The sequence below is a fragment of the Thermobia domestica genome, chromosome 9 (assembly GCF_964235325.1).
Source record: "Thermobia domestica chromosome 9, izTheDome1.hap1.1, whole genome shotgun sequence".
Classification (NCBI taxonomy): domain Eukaryota; kingdom Metazoa; phylum Arthropoda; class Insecta; order Zygentoma; family Lepismatidae; genus Thermobia; species Thermobia domestica.
In genome coordinates, this window is record NC_137462.1 from 74,633,650 (window position 1) to 74,651,780 (window position 18,131).

The 18,131-nt window shown below is 36.9% G+C and overlaps 1 protein-coding gene across 1 annotated transcript; it reads left to right on the forward strand.

The window, feature by feature from the left end:
- The first annotated feature begins 3,085 nt into the window (after positions 1-3,085).
- On the forward strand, positions 3,086-5,023 carry LOC145660882 (uncharacterized). Its single transcript, XM_081726312.1, has one exon. It carries the CDS (start codon positions 3,086-3,088, stop codon positions 5,021-5,023), a length of 1,938 nt encoding a protein of 645 aa, XP_081582438.1.
- Positions 5,024-18,131: the final 13,108 nt, after the last annotated feature.

The following is an 18,131-nucleotide window of genomic DNA, read 5'->3' on the forward strand; positions in this document are numbered from 1 at the left end:
TACTGTTGTCCTTACGAAATAAATATATTTTTTTTTAGCCCTGACTTGATCATTAACAAAATATCTGATTTAACATTATTTAAAAAAAAATTCATTTACCAATATACTCTGAATTCCTTGAATTTTGTTGATTTGTCGTCCCGCCGCCCGCCTGGTCGCGGCGATCGTGATGGTCCTGCTCTCAAATTAGGACTCCTACATCAATTTTGCGTTTTTCGAGGGTTAGTCTAATAATTTGAACACGTCTGTATGCCGTGCTTCATTTATATTCATGTTTGTATAATATGATAGGGAGCAAGGAAGTTTTATCTTCAAGTGAAGCCCTGTCAAACGGCAGGGGGCTTCAAGGGAGGGGCAGTTGCCTCTTCTGTCCCTTTGCCAGCAGTTACGGTCTTGGTCAAAAGAATGCTTAATTAAAAACTATAATTGTTCACATTTTTAAAAAAGGTTTGCTCATCAACTACCCCGAAGTCAATATCATATATTTATTAAATTATTTGGGGGCACGGTGGCTTAGTGGTAGAGCAATTAATTCTAGTGTGTGGGGTCCCTTGTTCAATCCCTGGTCAAGTAATTTTGTGGTGAACAACATCTTGTCCGTGGGTTTTCTCAGGGTATTTCCATTTCCTTCCACATTCTTATTCCACCAAAATTTTCATCATCATGCACTTCCCTTAATCATCCGTCTTCCTTAGCCTAGAGGACATAATCATAGGACGTTAAACTGAGAGATTTTTATTAAATTATTCAAAAATTTCGTTTTACTGAACAATCCTGAAGGTAGCTACATCTAGTAGCGCCAGATAGACAACTCATAGTGCACATAATGACATCTATTGGAGTCAATGTAGGAATAAGTGTGGTGCACTGACTCGTTTATTAAAAGAATTCTCATTCTACCCCCTGTCTTTATACAACCAATGTTACATATCGCAGAGTAAGGTTGTCGAACATGACGCACAGACTAATCTTCTCCTTTTTTGTAATTAGGACCAAACCTACATATAATTTAGATTTTAACTTTACAAACTACAAGACATTTTTAGAAAAAGACTTAAAGAAATCTATAAAATTAAACTTCCAACATCACGGTTCGTTTCGAATGCTGGTACTGTTTTCTCTCCGATTAAGGCGAAAAATTCTATCTTCATTGATTTTAGCAAATCCTTATTTGCGATTAACACATACTGAAGTTACATGACATTTAACAGATTTGTTTCATGTTTTCCCCTTCTAATTCTTGGTACACAATAGCAATTATTTATTTATTTATTTTTCGAAAGTATGACTAGGTTCAAGCCAAAACTTTGATGGTATGCAACTCGGGAATCAAAAGTCGTCACTGAAAAGTATTACACATCCGTACTAGCCTTAAGTCAAGTAAATGTTTATCTCCATGCCAAATTTAATCAAGATCGAATGAGTTTCTATAGATCTCGTACTATATAGGTATGCTTGTTTGGTCTAAATCCCAACTTTTCGATGGCCAATAAGTCAGGATTTGCACAGGAAAATATATTTCACATAGGTAATAAATAATTCAAGATGGCTTCGAATAGCGTAGTTGTTAAGTCGTCTTTGGTGAATTTCTGGGGGAACACTGGGCCAAAAACTGTAAAAAGTTTTTTCAAGTCAGCCATCCTGAGTGAGATTTTCCTGGTTTTTCCCACCTAACATACAGATCCCAAGTTGCTTCCTTCCTTTCCCAATTCTTTCTCTCTCCCCCTTTCCTCGGATTATGTGATCGTCCAGGGACGTCATCTCCACATACGTGACAGGCTAACATGGTCATAAATGCCGAGAGCCCAGAAATCTAATTCCTAATACTAATCCCAACTAAGCAATTCAAGATCTACCTTCGTGATAAGATCGCACGAGTTCCGTAGACCGCGTATGATTTAGAGTGATCAGACGTTCCGTTTTTAACAGCACTATCTTTTTCGTTTTTTCTAAGTCTTCCAATGTACTGAAGGAAATGCAAAAGAAAAGCAAAATGTCCCGTTCTTGGCTCTAGCTACGTAATATGCTATTAATTTCTTGTATAGGGCTTGGACAGTGTTTTGATGGAAAGCCCATCGCATCTACAAGAAATTCAGTCATCAAATAACATGGCATTCAAGAGGCAATCGATGTCTCAATTATTATTGCTCTCAATGTTGAAAAGTAATGTGAAAATTAAAATTGAAATAAGGTTAAATAAGTAGAAATTATAACGATACGATCATAATGATGTTATCAATGATCAGAGGCGCAATATCATAATGATGTAATAATATTATCAATCTGTACTTCTTTTATGAATATGATCAGAGGCGCAATAAGTGAGCAGGAATATATATTGAAAAATAAAAAGTTTGTTGATTAGGTTGCCATGGATATATAGTAGGTTGTCAAGAAGGTATGATTGTTATGAAGATAGGTAGTTGATGACACGAAGATATATATATATTCGACATTGTGATGTAGTGGATACTTGTAATCATCTTTCAGAATAAAAGAAGTGCAAGCTAATAATATCTTATAAAAGTCTTGCCGATAATATTATTTAATAATATAGAAATATAGATTTGTATTATCTCGTTGCATATGTATTATCTCGTTGCAAAATTAGTTATTGAAAAGCTAAATACTTTTTCTTCATTGGAATGAATAACAATTTAACAATGGCAATATCTACAGAGTAGATGGATTGTCAAATTGTACCGGTTTGCCAAGTGTCTTGTTTTGTTATTTTCTAAATATGGTTACCCTACGTATGATATATCCAACTTTGGTACCCAATAAGTAACCATGGAACCAAAGGTCTTAAACAGAAAGATATTTCACATGCATCAAACTAAGTCACTCAATGATTATCTCCATGCTAAGTTCGGTTAAAATAAGATAAGCTTTGTAGATTAAGCATGATTCTGTAAACGTCATTGTAATTGATCGTTTTAAAAGAAAACACATTTAAATTAATAGCCTAAAACACACAGATGACATAGGTACTTATCAACTAAGTAGTACAAATGTTTAGCATTTCCTGTGAGAGTAAGGTGATCATTTAAATGTATTTTTTTGTTTCAGATATTACGTAATAATAATGGCTAGCAAATTTTGGATTCTGTTACTTATTGCTGCAATGGTATATTCCGCTTCACCACTGAAACACAATCTCAAGATGTTGATGAAGTGGCACATTAAAGAAGATCAACTCTCCAAATGTGTCTCTGCTATTGTTCGTTTATATTTCAATCCAAATTATACTCTCGTTATATCTACAGATCAACAGATGAAATGGTTCAAATTAGAGTGGAAATCAGAACGCCTTGCTCCTATAGTTCAACTAACTTCCAGTCAAACTACCACTATGAAGAACGATATGCATATACATAACACATTCTATACAAGACAGAAAATAAACTATGTTTTGCTGATAAATAGCCCTGATACTTTATCTGACGTAATATACGAGGTAGTGCACAGAAAGTTTTGGAATCCTCAAGAGAAATTTGTATTAGCCATTTCAACAAGAATAGATACTGATATTATTTTACGGATCTTTCAACAATTAATGAGCATTGACATTGTAAATGTAGTTATATTGTCTCGTGACAATTCTGGAGATAATTCAGAAAATACCATCACAATCTCTACGTACTTTCCTTACAAAATAGAATCTTGTGGCGTTCTGAGAGATATAGTATTCCTCGATCAGTGGTTCCAAGACAGTTTTACAATTGGCACAAATTTGTTTCCTAAAAAAGTTTGGAATCTCAATGGGTGTCCGTTAGATGTAACAGCAATACATTTCCCTCCACTGTTTATGTTTCAAAATCGAAGCAAAGAGCTTACTTATGATGGCTTAGGAGGTCGGTTGCTTACTTCATTTTCGGAAAAACTGAACTTCAAGCCACGAATCAGATCGCCAGTGAGTGTTCCACCATGGGGTGAACGTTTCGGTAACGGTAGTTTCAGCGGAATGTTGGAAGATATTAATTCACATAGAACTCAATGTGGATTCTATGCAGTGTTTCTATTGGCTGACGACCTTAATTATTTTGATGGCTTTATAACTTTCCATTATTATGAGTTAGTGTGGTTGGTTCCTATACCAAAAGTCATCCCTCAATGGGTCCATATATTTCTTCCTTTCCAACCGATGCCATGGTTCTGTCTTCTTCTTGCTCTCATCATGGTAACTTGCGTTATAAAAATTTCACAATTTGTGGAGCCATTCAAAAATCAGAGTATGTGCAAGAGACCTTTGTACAAAGTTATTTCTCTTTCACTAGGTATATCAATTGGTAAGCTACCAAACCACCCACTTTTGAGATTGTTTTTCTTATTATTCATATTCTATGCACTCATCATAGACACATGCTATCAAAGTTCTTTAGTTAGCATATTAACAAAGCCCAAATATCTTCCACCAATTAACACAATGAAAGAAATCATTGATTTAAATTTAAAATTTGGGGGCCTTCCAGATTTTCACATTTTATTCAAACACTCCGATGATGAGGTCGACAGAATAATTTATGATGAGTGGATCACAAATTTTGATATAATGTCCCTGTATACACGAATTGCTGACAAGCAAGACTTCGCCTTCATATCTGATCGATTTTTCTCAGAGTATAAAATTAACACACAACATTTGAATGCAGAAGGAAAGCCTTTGATTCACATTGCTGATGAGTCGGTTTCTTCATTGCCCATGTGGTATATATTACCACGCGGTTCACCATTTTTGGAACCATTTCACAAGATAAATGAAGCACTTTACGAATCAGGGTTCTTAGTCAAATGGATAAGTGAAATTATGAGGTTATCGTATGACCTGCCCAGTTTAAGAAATAGAATTAAAAACATTGATGAGAAAGTTCCACTTTCTGAGAAACATTTAAGAGGTGCGTTTACAGTTTTGATATTTGGAGCTATTGTAAGCACAGTTGAATTATTCTGCGAGATCGTTTATGTTCGTTATTCTCAGAGAAAGAAGGTAACATATTTAAAGCTGTACAAAGGAACGAAGTAAATAAATACGTTGGCACGAAGCCTTTCCTGCTGACAGAAGTGGGTAATGATATAACGGATACGTATGGCATGCATTGATTTCATATCAGATAGAGGAGAAGAATTACTTTGCTTGTCCTTTAAACGTAATGCATCTTGCATCTTTTTAATTCGTCTTTCTTCATTGTTCTATTGCTGCCGTAAGAGAACAGATACCTAATATAGGGTAGGTGGGGGAAATCAGATCATAGGGGAAATCGGATCCGTCAAAATCAACTCTTGTGATTGGGCATTAAAAAAATACTATTTGCGTCGACGTGGGGCACATTGTAGTGCCACCTCTCAGAAAAAATTGGTACTAACGGAAGACGCTGTTGATTTGGAGCCAGAAGACTGCCAGACAGTATTGTTTAGGAACGTGAGTTTTTTGTGGCAAAAAAAAATAGCAAATGTAACTTTTCATTGTTGCAAAATAAGCTTTTTCTAACTGTTTAAGAATTATATTTGGTTTTTAATGTTATTATTTCATTGACTGATGCATACATCATTAGGCTGTACAACAAGTTGTGCAAAAATTACTGAACGTACTGTGTAAAAAAGGAAAAAGAAGAAAAGTGCAGTTTGGGGTAAATCGGATCACTGAATTTGTAATTTGCATTAGATGTTTGTAAGAAGATTGGGGAAGTATTGAAACTACCTGTCTCTATATATATCGTTTTATTTTTTTTAAAAAAAATCAACTCTTATATGATGTTGCTATGGTCATAGGGGTCACTGTGGCTCAGTGGTAGAGCATTCACCTCTGGTTCCAGGCGTCCTTGGTCCGATCCCAGGGCAAGCGATGACAAATGTGGAAAATGGAGAGAACGTGACGGTACTAACTTGTGGGTCAGCAACAAGAATTTACATTCCACCGTTTGTTATTTTCAAGGGCAAGAGACTGAAAATTGAATATCGCGATGGTATGCCACCAGGATCCGACGTGTGTATGACGGAATCAGGGTGGGTGAACGAGAAGATTTTAATGAAATGGGTGGAACATATTCGCAAACATCGAAGTCCTGGTAAAGTTATTTTAGTTATGGATGGACATTGTTCGCACACATCCCTGTCTGTAGTAGACGTGAGTGAAAAATATGATATAGAAGTGTTGTTGCCACCTCACACAACACATGTTCTGCAGCCACTTGACGTTCGTGTTTTTAAGCCATTAAAAGCATATTTCAATCAGCAGATACCAAAAAAAGTTTATTTGCGGCATTTGCGTATCACAATCATTGTGATCCGATTTCCTCCAACACTGGTTCGATTTACCCCACAACGTTGGGTAAATCGGATCGATTTATCATGTTACAAAATGAAATTTTTGGGGTAAGAGCTACAAAATTTAAAAACTTTTCATTACAGTCTATTAGATGAAGGTTCACTTATTATTATACATGCATTTTTCGTTTAAATAGAAGCATGTTAAACTTCCAATTTGACGTTTTCTGCAAAGGTGATCCGATTTCCCCCTACCTACCCTACTTTAGAAACATTTCAAGTAGGCCCCACTGTGAGAAACGATATGGTAGCCAACTGCCAATGCTGGTATTACTATGCTCCTACGTAGTACTTGACTGCTTTGCCAAGCATTTGTCAACCAATTCAAATGTCAACGTTGGGCCTATGTTGTAATTGGCTGCTTAGTTCAGCATTTGACAACCAACTCAAATGCCAACGTTGGCCCTTCGTTGTAATTGGCTGCTTAGCCGAGCATTTGGCAACCAACGTTGCCCCTAGGTTGTAACTGGCCACTTAGCAGAGCAGTAAGCCCAACTATGAGAAACGATAGGTAGCCAACTGCCAATGTTAGTATTATCGTGGTCCTACGTTATAATTGGATGCTAAGCTAGCATTTGGCAACCAACTCAAATATTAACGTTGGCCCTACGTTGCAATTGGGTGCTTAGCCGAACCTTTGGCAACCAACTCAAATGCCAACGTTGGTCTTATGTTGTAATTGGCCGCTTAGCCGAGCACTTGTCAACCAACTCAAATGCCATCGTTGGGCCTACGTTGTAATTGACTGCTCACCCGAGCATTTGGTAACCAACTCAAATGAAACCATTGGCCTTACGTTATAATTGGCTGCTTACCCAAGCATTTGTCAACCAACCTTGGTCCTACATTGTAACTGGTCACTTAGCCGAACCTTTGGCAACCAACTCAAATGCCAACGTTGGTCTTATGTTGTAATTGGCCGCTTAGCCGAGCACTTGTCAACCAACTCAAATGCCATCGTTGGGCCTACGTTGTAATTAACTGCTCACCCGAGCATTTGGTAACCAACTCAAATAAAACCATTGGCCTTACGTTATAATTGGCTGCTTACCCAAGCATTTGTCAACCAACCTTGGTCCTACATTGTAACTGGTCACTTAGCCGAACCTTTGGCAACAAACTCAGATGCCAACGTTGGTCCTACGTTGTAATTGGCCGCTTAGCCGAGGATTTGTCAACCAACTCAAATACCATCGTTGGGCCTACGAGAGGAAGAAAACTGTAATTGGGAGAGCGAGGCAAAGTCGAAACTATTGGATAAATGACAGGTAATTCTTGGTTGGCCAATATAAACTTTAAACTACATTGGGCCAACGAGCTTTTCAACGTTATTTCCTAACGTTATATCGTGATGACCAATAGCCTAGATAGAGTCTTTCAGGTGTGCTGTTAGGTAGGATAGCTCTGAGTCCTATCACTCCAGTAAAAGGCATATTACTGACACAAGTATTGGACAACTGCTAATATCTCAGCTGTTGAATAGTTGTTTATGGTAATTAGTGGAGATGCAAGAGCTAAGAATTTTTTTATCCTCTTTTTTTAAAAAAAGTGGAGCGTTGTACACGGTTTTTCTGCCAAGGAAATGTGGGGCTTTTTAATATATATATATAATACTTTTAATGAAGCCATAACAGTACATTCAGGCTTTCTTTCCCCCCCCCCCCAAAAAAAATTAATTACTGTACTTAAAGAAAAACAATGAATAATTCCTTAGCCTCGTGTGCATAATCTTCGGTTGTTCAATTCTATTTTTAAAAAGTGTTCGCAATAGCTCTTCTGGAAACGTAATAAATTTCGTGAAACAAAATTATAATTGAAATTTATGAATAAACTAAAACTTTATTATTGTTTATGGATAAACTGGAAACTCAATCACTGAGGCGGTTAAATTTCGAAGGTGAGAAAATTAAAGTTGCTACACAGAAGTTTACAATCTCGAACATCATTTTGGCACGATATATTAGTAAGGAAGGCAGGAATTCTGTAAAAAATGGCTTTGTTACCGTGTTAAACTAATATAATACCCAAAATAGCCGTTTATACCTTAATAGGTTATCCAATATACAATGCAACCCGGAGTTTGGGATAGTAGAACTTTTGAACCTGAAGCGATACACGAATAATAGTTATACCAAAATGAAGCCTTGTTCATCCATATATTTTTAAACTACGAAGCAACGATTGAAGTACACTAGGAACCACACAGTGTTGCCAAATGTAACCGAAGGGGTAAATCTTTTTTTTTTTTTTTTTTTTTTTTTTTTTTTTTTGCAAAACATGTAAATTGACTCATAACTCATACGTATAAATGTTCTGTCGTTAATTTTCAGTTTGTTTAGTTGGAGTAGCTTGGAAACTACGGAGAAGAAAAAATATTTTTTCATGTAAGAGGTAACTAGGGAAATCGTAGTTTTCATAAATTAACACTCTGAATTGGCAACTTTGTTGATGTTTCAGTGCATCAAAAGGTGTGTTAAGGATCTATCTACATTATGCAATTCCTAAAAACAATGAAAAACAAACTTTGAAATTTTCATGATAAAACTTTACTTACATGCACCCGGCAACACTGCTACTATCAGAAATGAGTTACCAGCTCTACAACGGATGCTGGGATGTCCCCTGTTTTGATTCAAACACTGGTTCACACGTTTCACCAGGTTCGCAGCAACTTTACGAAGATTAGAAGTGTTAATGTTCTCAATGGCACTGTGAATGTTCGTTTCCAGGTCTTGAATAGTCCGAGATTTGTTCTTGTATACCTCTTGCTTTAAATAGCCCCATGGGAATGAATAGCAATGTTGCCGGGTGCATGTAAGCTGGCGGCAAGTCAATAGCCAATGATGCTATGACGCTCTGCGAAGGATCTAAAGTATCGATTGCAAGTACAACAAAAGGCAAACTGTATGAAAGCACGCGTTGAAATGGCAAGCGTAGAAAGCCAAAAGCAAGCACGCGCCAACTGGCCGAAATCTTTCTTGCTACTTGAGTAGGTTTTTACAGAATATCTGAACTTCACGATGAAGTGTTTCCAGAATGATGAACAAGACGGAAGCGAAATATTATACTAAAACAAAAATGTTTTATACCTGTTTATTCACTTATGGTGCTGTTTTCTTGTTTCTCTGTTTGAATTTAGGTACCTAGTAAAACACGTATGACTAGAAATATCATTTCCAGGCACCAGGTAAAACAGGCAGCCAACACGACACTTGTGTTAAACTGGATTACATAAATTACACTTAATAGAATGCCAATTTGAGAATCAATCAAGATAGCCAACCTTAGATTAAATATAGAATCCTCAACAATTGAATGTTATAAATACGCTTTCTTAATTGTAGAATTTTTCACAGGGAAACAAAACTGACAGTTGAATGAAAAAATAAATAAGCGAATATCTTCATTTTAAAAAACCTCCTTCTTATATGGAAAAACCGCACAACTTCATAATCTATACGGCAAATGATATGATGTCTGAGCATTGTTAGCTAGAGATAAACTTCTTCATAAAAAGAATTGAAATTCATATTTAAATTTACACAGGTGCTGACAACAGTTGTACTCAGTGGCGTATTTAGGGGGTGGCTTCCGGGCTTAAGCTCCCCCCCCCCGAAATCTTACTTAGTATAGTAAAGTAAATGAAATATCTTACAGAATTTTCACATTTCCAGGCAAAGCCCCCCCGAAAGTTAGCAAAGCCCCTCCAGAAAGAAAATCGTAAATACGTCACTGGTTGTACTAAATCAGAAAAGATTTATTAGGATTTTAGACTTAAAAAGTGTCGCGCACTACTCAGCATTAATGTAATACGGTAGAATCTGAATAAAACTTAATGATTGAACACGTTTAGTGCGCTGAGATTAAAAACGAAAGCAAATAAATTGTAGATATAAGAGATTTTTACATACACTTTTCTTTAATGTGTTTCATTACGGATGATGGTCTCTAAATAGTCAGTGTGAAACTTGAACTATTATTGTCCTGTGGCATTCCGAAGTTACGACAGCTCATACATTGTAGGTGTCATTGATTACCACTTGACATATTTGTGAGTCTGGTCTTCACACAAGGAAGTGATTTTCTTGGTTAATTGGTCGATCTTTATGTGCTATCCAGGTAAAAACTCAGTGATGTAAAGTAATGTCATATGAGGACAATTTTACAGATCCTGATCCAAGAATAACTCTTGCTGTTTATGCATTTTCTTACGTTACCAGACTAATGAACTTAGATGCAATCCTGCTGAAATTAGGTTGAAGTAGCCATTCTCTGCAATGCAATAATTGATGTAAAGAAAATGTATTAATAATACTAAATTTATTATACTTTCTTTAGCCAAGGAGCAAAATAAGATCAAGAGTAAATTGATTAATTAAACAGGTAAAACAATAAGATACAAATACGTAATATGCATAACTGTAATTATTATGTGTAAAATTAAGGTTCGTGTGGCTAGCAATAAGCTAGTGTGTAATTTACTTCCAGCTTTACTACAGTATGTGCAAAACGATGTGTATATATAAGAATTAGAGCAATTTACTCCATCAAGCATCTTTACTGCTGTCTTTTGACTTAAAGGAGCAGTTCGAGTTAAAAACAAGTTTGGTGCAATGGAAAGAGTAACAAAAATTAGAGACACGTATTTTTTTTATACCTTCATAGGCCGTCTCGTTCAGCTTCTATAGGCCCTACTCATTTGTTTTTGATGAATCGTAAATGCTGACGTCACGCGTGGGCTACGTGAGGAACTCAATGTGAGTCAGCAACCATTCTCTTGTACGCAGCTGATAAACCTTTAATAGTGCAGTGGATTTAATAGATTGTGTTTTGGGTTTGTTAGCAGTCTTGCTTTGTGTTAAATTCTTGAAGGACGTTTTCGTTAGTTATTTTTCCTACAGCATTAGTATAAAGAAGAGGAGAAAGAGAGCAGTAGTGTTGCCAAGGGCGCGGATTTCTCTGTAACTTTGAGGGACCCATTCATAAATAAATACATTTATCAATACATATAACAATAAAAATGCATATTAAAAAATCATATTCATAAAAATACATGGGGCCCACATGAACTTTGGGAGGCCCGGCCCCCCGGATCGGCACCCTTGAGTGTTGCGCGAAGCAATGTTTCTTCCAGATATGTTTTCAGGGGAGCACTGTCTCCCGGAGCTCTGAGAATGCCCCCCAGAGGAGACCAAAATAATAAGTCTACAATATAATAAATATAATAGTACTGTGTGAAAATAATGTGCCTCTCTGAATACTAAGTGTGCTCCCCCCCCCGGAACATTCTTTCTGAAAGTAACACTGGTGTGAAGTAGAAAACACGTGTTAATACTGCGCGTGCTGTGTCTACGAAGTGAAGTAGAAATGCCTAACACGTGCTGTGTTTTCGGTTGTAATTCTCGTGCGATTAAAGCTGAGGACATAAAGTATCTTTTTACGTTTCCAAGTCGTGAGAAATCACCAGATCAATATAAATTATGGCTCAAGAAAATCAATAGGAAAAAAATTGTGCCAAATAAAAACACTCGTGTTCCAAACATTTTGAAGAGTCCGACTTCGAGGAGTCAGGTTTACTGAAAGAAAAGCTAATGCCAGTGGCGGATCTAGGCTGGGGCCGGGGGACCCTAGGTACCCCCAGTTTTCTGAGTGACAAATAATCTAAGCTATTATTTAGAAATTTTTGAAAGTTTATAGTAAACATGATATACCTATCATAGTCTGGGTTCTGACTGCCTCCCCCCAGTTTTTACCGTCTAGATCCGCCTCTGGCTAATGCCAGGAGAATTATTTACAAGAATGCTGTTTCAAGTAGATTATTGAAAGGTTTAGAACTCGAGCCATTGAACAAGTGCCTTTATATGTCCAGTTCCCAACGTAAAAATATCGAACAAGACGCAATTGACGGTTGTAGTGAATACGAGGCATTAGAGGGTAATAGCGACGCGAATAAACTGGTTTAGAAATAAGCTATAAAATGTAAATTAGGGAGTGAAATATACCGGCTTATAGAAGTAATCCGTGACGATGACAGTGTTCCTCAGGACATTGATTCATCGTTTAATTTTTCTCTATCAAGTGACAATGACGATGAAACGGGTGATGAGAGTTATTCCTCGGAGAGCGATGCGAATAAAAGATATTTAACCGGTGAAGTGTTTTGTGTATGCTGGCAAACTTTACAGATGTAATTTCATTTCTGCTTGATGTGTCGCGCACCTGTACATACCTTGAACTACAAAATTATAGGGTCAGCGTTAAAAAATTGCAAGAAAACGTGAAAATGAACATACTTATGTTTGGGAATCAGAAGAATGATAAAAAAAAAGGTACTTAGGTGTTGTAGTAATCTCGTCCGCCATCTATTTACATGGTATTGGTTTCGAAATTTTAGTTCCTTTTGTGAAACACTGAACTTCTGCTTTGTACGAAAAACTACGTTTTATAATATAAAAACTTTGTGCAGTCCACCATTACATATTATCATTTTCTACATGCAGATGACATTTCTAAGTCTTTGCAATCAGTTCTGCGAAAGGAAATCGCACTTTCATATGTGCCACCGCATCTCACAAATGAAATGCTTGTCACTGTGTATGGAAGCTTGGTCTCGCTGCTTGCCCACGTATGACGTCATCACAAATCCTTTTTTTCTCCGTTACTCGCTAACGACTGAACGTATCGCGATCAAACAAACACTATTCCTTTTAGAATTTTCAACTCTAATGTTGGATGTTGAGGGCAGAAAGAGTTATGGTTTTGTGCACATGCTCTCATCTAAAAAAAGGAAGAGGAATTTTAGAAATTAGATAGAAATGGTGATTATCTTTTGAAAGAAAGTTGTTATTAAAAGATTATGTATTTATGCGTTTTGAAGTAAACAAATAGCAAACAAAGGTAACTTGATTATTAAATATAATTAGTAAATAAGATATGAGTGTTATAGTTAGTCAGATTGGCGCAGTCGGTAATACGGATTTACACTTTAGTTTGTGGAAATGGCTTCGTTCACCAATTTTGAACCATTTGACGTAAACACGGGAAGGATTCAAATCTATATAGAGCGATTCGAGCAAGTTGCACTATCCTCAGCATTGCCAAAGGACATAGTAGTGCCAACATTTTTAGCAGTAATGGGATTACCGGCTTATGAAGAATTAAGGAATTTGTGTGCTCTGATGAAGCCATTACAAAAATCCTTTGAAGAGTTGAAAAATTTAATGATGGGACACTATGGACAGAAAACAAATGAAATTGCAGAAAGATACAAATTCCACAATATCAAGCAATTGGAATACCAGAATGTAGCTCAGTTTGTAATGGTGTTAAGAAATCAAGCTACCTTCTGCAATTTTGGTTCATGTTTAGAACATTTGCTGCGTGATCAGTTTGTCTTTGGCTTAAAAAACAACGTAGCGAGAAGGCAGATGCTAACAGCAGCTTCCTTATCTTTCCAACAAACGGTAGAAATCGCTACAGCAGTGGAGAACACTGAAGAACAAATGGCATTGTTCAATAGTTCAGGAGCACAGCAACATCAACAGCAGATTTGTAGAATGGAAAAACCACGCATGAAGTGGAAGGGAAAACAAGAAAACCAAGCTAACAAAATTTCTAGTGCTCAAAGTTCACAACGAAGTACGGGTCAATGTTCATACTTTTCTTCATCATCTAGCTCGTCGAATCAGAGGAAGGGAAGATATATTAAATGTAATAAGTGTCAACCATCACACGTAAAAGGTGAGTGTCCAGGTTATGGAAAACGCTGCTTTAAGTGTACGGGTTTACATCATTTTGCGCCAGCTTGCGTATTACGATCGTTGGATGTACAAATGAATGAGCTCAGTATGAAAAGCTTGGAAGAGGGAAGAGACAAGGAAACACGACATAAGGCTAACGTCTCCGATACAATTCCCGCAGTTTTGGAGACTGAGAAAGTTTCTGACCTTTATCAAGTGCTACAGATGGAGACACTACATTACCTACTGTATCTGAAGAAGATAGTTTACCAGATTTAAGGTCTGTAGCAGGCGACAATGATGCAGAGTGGTTAGCTAACTCAGAAGCTGTTATTGACAATCAAAACGATTTGTGGTTAGCTAACTCAGAAGTTGTTATAGAGAATCAAAGCGATTTGAACCACGAGTCTAACCTAAGTGAAACCAGTTCCGATGTAATCTCTTTATTAGGTCGCAGTAAGATTAAAAAGGTAAAAAAGAGGAATAACAAAAACAAATTATTGACTGACTCGGAAGAGGAGGTTCGGGACGGTACAAAGAAAATTCATAGGAGATATCAAATACGTGACAAAGAGAGTGGGAAGAATATTTCTAGTAAAAGACAAAAAGGCAGCTAAGGAAGAGAGAGTACCGTACAGCAATCACAGTGTATGTTTTCCAGATTCATGGATAGAGATCAGGAGTTCCAGGTGATGTGGAGTAAGATTTCAGAGTTGGAACAGAGATTAAAAAGGTTAGAGTTACTAAAGAAGGAGAAAAGAAAAAAAGAGGAAACCAGCATCTGAAAAGTAAAAACAAAACAAATCATGTTTTTGTTGTATTAATATTTTTAATTGATGAAAAACATTTTATTGTCAGTTTACGTTTTAGTTGTTACACTATAGAAGGTCAAGCGGTGTGTCAAGTTAATTTTTGAGCATTACCTCAGAGAGTGTCCAGGCTTGTCAGTTTGTCTTTGGGCAATACTCAAGAAGATATTGGAGGTTGATAAGATACTGTTATTATTAAGGTATTTGAGTGGAACCTAAGTGGTTAACAGGGTGCAAGAGTTATATGCAAAGTAGTGTTTAATTCAGCTGAAGAGAACAATTACATCACTGTATGGTAGAGATATATAACTATTACTAATAATGTAATTCGATGATTACAAATGTCTAACTAAGAATAACTTATAGATGAGGATACGGACAATAGTTGTCTTTTAGAAGGGAGGAGTATGTTGGATGTTGAGGGCAGAAAGAGTTATGGTTTTGTGCACATGCTCTTATCTAAAAAAAAGAAGAGGAATTTTAGAAATTAGATAGAAATGGTGATTATCTTTTGAAAGAAAGTTGTTATTAAAAGATTATGTATTTATGCGTTTTGAAGTAAACAAATAGCAAACAAAGGTAACTTGATTATTAAATATAATTAGTAAATAACATACGAGTGTTATAGTTAGGTAAAGAAACATTTAACATCTAAAATGGAAATAATTTGTAAAAAATGCATTTCTAAGTCGAACTGCTCCTTTAAGAAATTTCCACCAGGTGGAAGCACAATCGTCTCCCAGTTTTCTGCTGCGAAGCGCTTTAAAAGTAGAGCGCAAGAGCGTAGAATCTTTATTGGAGGGGACATGAACTGTAAGTAACCGGCGTGAAACTCCGGAGTGTCCAACCAAAACGGTCGAGTGTTATCTACACTATTTGCCAAGAGCTCCGACCGAATTAACCCATTTTCCCGTAAATGGAGGCGTTCTAGTTGTTCTCGATATGGCCCTGACGCTCCACATGCCATTACGGCTCTATACTCGGACCACATACAAGTTATATTCAACCTGGATCTTCGATACGATGTACCTATGGGTCAGCTGCCCAAAATTCAAAACACATACTGGAATACATATCGACAAATCTTGGCAGAATTAGTGGGCCCCCGGTTACCAGTGAGAACACCAGCAGAAGCTGACAATACACTGAACTCGCTGACTGCAACAATGAAAACAGCGTTAAAATTATCGACTTTAATCAAGCTAATGCAACACCACGAGCAAGTAGACATCAAGCCTTAAGAACCACAGCCCTCATTCATCTGAAGAAATGGGCCCGGATGAAGAGGCAAAATATCCGTCGCCCTCAACAAAACCATGGAACTCGCTCATAAAGCAGAGTGAAGAAAACACTGTAACGAATCCAACTGCAGAAATGGAAGAAAATTTTAGGAGTTAGAAATAGTGATGGGCCAAAACGAATAGAGTGAATTCGATTCTCCCAAGATTGCGGATATCGTGAGTACTACGAAAAAGAATTGAATCCCTTTAGTATTCGCTTTTGATACCTTGCTGCACTAATTCTTTCACAGTTTATTTTCGGAAGAAAATGTGTTGTTGAATATTCCGTACCATGCTAAACCCTCATCATGAGTATATTACAAATAACAAAGAATTACAAGGCTATTCCTCTCATTTCTTTCCACCAGCCCGAGCTAGAAACAGACTTCCGCTGTTAGTTGACTGCAATGCAAGCAAGTTGCAAAGCAGACAGAAGACTCGGATATTTTACTATTCGAATTCATCTGCAGTATTACCGATTCAGTCATATTTTAGGTTATCTATTTTTCCCACATCTTAATTTAGCTACAACAAATGATTAGTTTTATTCTTTTACTGAGTTTCTATATTACGGTACAGCATTGCGCTGCCCGGTACGCACCATCCTTAACCGGCCACTGCGGAGAATTCTCTACTCTTTGCCCCCGAATAATATAGCTTTGCACTATTTTATTGAGGGGTTAAGAAAGTTCGTCCCCGCGACAATCGTTCAAGGAAGGCACGATACACCTTACCGTAATGGTCCAGATTCGGACGGAATCACCTGGGAGGAGACCTAAGGCGTGTTATGGAAAATAGATGAGAGCATCACCTACTTCCGTGGATTGATCACAAGTAATTCAACAACCACGTTCTCGTCTAGTCACGCAATCTGTAAAAAGAATGAACTGACAAAACTACATATTATAGTGCCGTTTATTAGAAATGAATAAACGTACCTGTAACAAATATGTTTCTTACATTACGTTGCCCCAGTTACGTAGCGAATTCGTAAATATGCTTTAACATTACCCACAAGAACAGTTTTAGTTCACCATGGCGCGCCTATATTCGTGGTCACGTTTTTAAATAGAAACACTAAGTATCCTACGAATCCACTCGTAGAAATTGTCCTTTCTTCCAATTCGAGGAATTTAATAAACAGTCTTTTCAGGCAAACGTGATGAAAGCATTATGTTGCGATTTCTGTTAAAGAATTGACTGGTTCTGACATTTTTCGTGTTAATCGGTGATCAGGAGTCTATTACCTTCAAGTGCATCTTGCCAAGTCCTTTGTTTCACTCGTAATCTCGATCACGCCCCCTTGTCGATATAAAGTATTACTTGGGGCTGATTTACTTTAACAACGACTTGCACAACACTTACGAAAAATACTAGTTTCTACATCATTATTTTCACAGATCATTTATGGAGCTTCAAAGAAAGCTCTAGTTTTTCTAAAACATAACATAATTTAAATCATTGAGATGCTTTCTGGCGTCGAGATAAAACTATGATCAGCGAAACTTGCCGAGTCATACTTCACACACACACACTAACACCAAAACCAACTATTGCGTTTTAAAACTCTCCATTCTTTCCTTTTCCTTTTCTTCTACTCTGTCTTTTAGCACCACCAGGCGGCAGCACAATCAATGAGAAGCATATACCACACAAAGCGTACAAATTCAGATGAACGTCACATAATGCACAAACGCAGAATTTTCGTTTAAGCGAAAAATATATTAAGCAAAATTTTGGTACAGTTACATTGGCGGTCGAAAGGAATGTACGTGCACCATTGAATAATGGTAAACGTTCAAGAACCCTGACTATAGTTTCACTTCAACGATCATCACTGTTCCAAAGTCAAGATGAACTCTAGCTCACTAGGAATTTTATAAAAACTTTCGTGGAGTTACACTTTATCAGATGAAAAAGTAACATTTAACGTAGAAAAATGACGAACGCGTGGGGCATTTATACGCATATATAAAAGT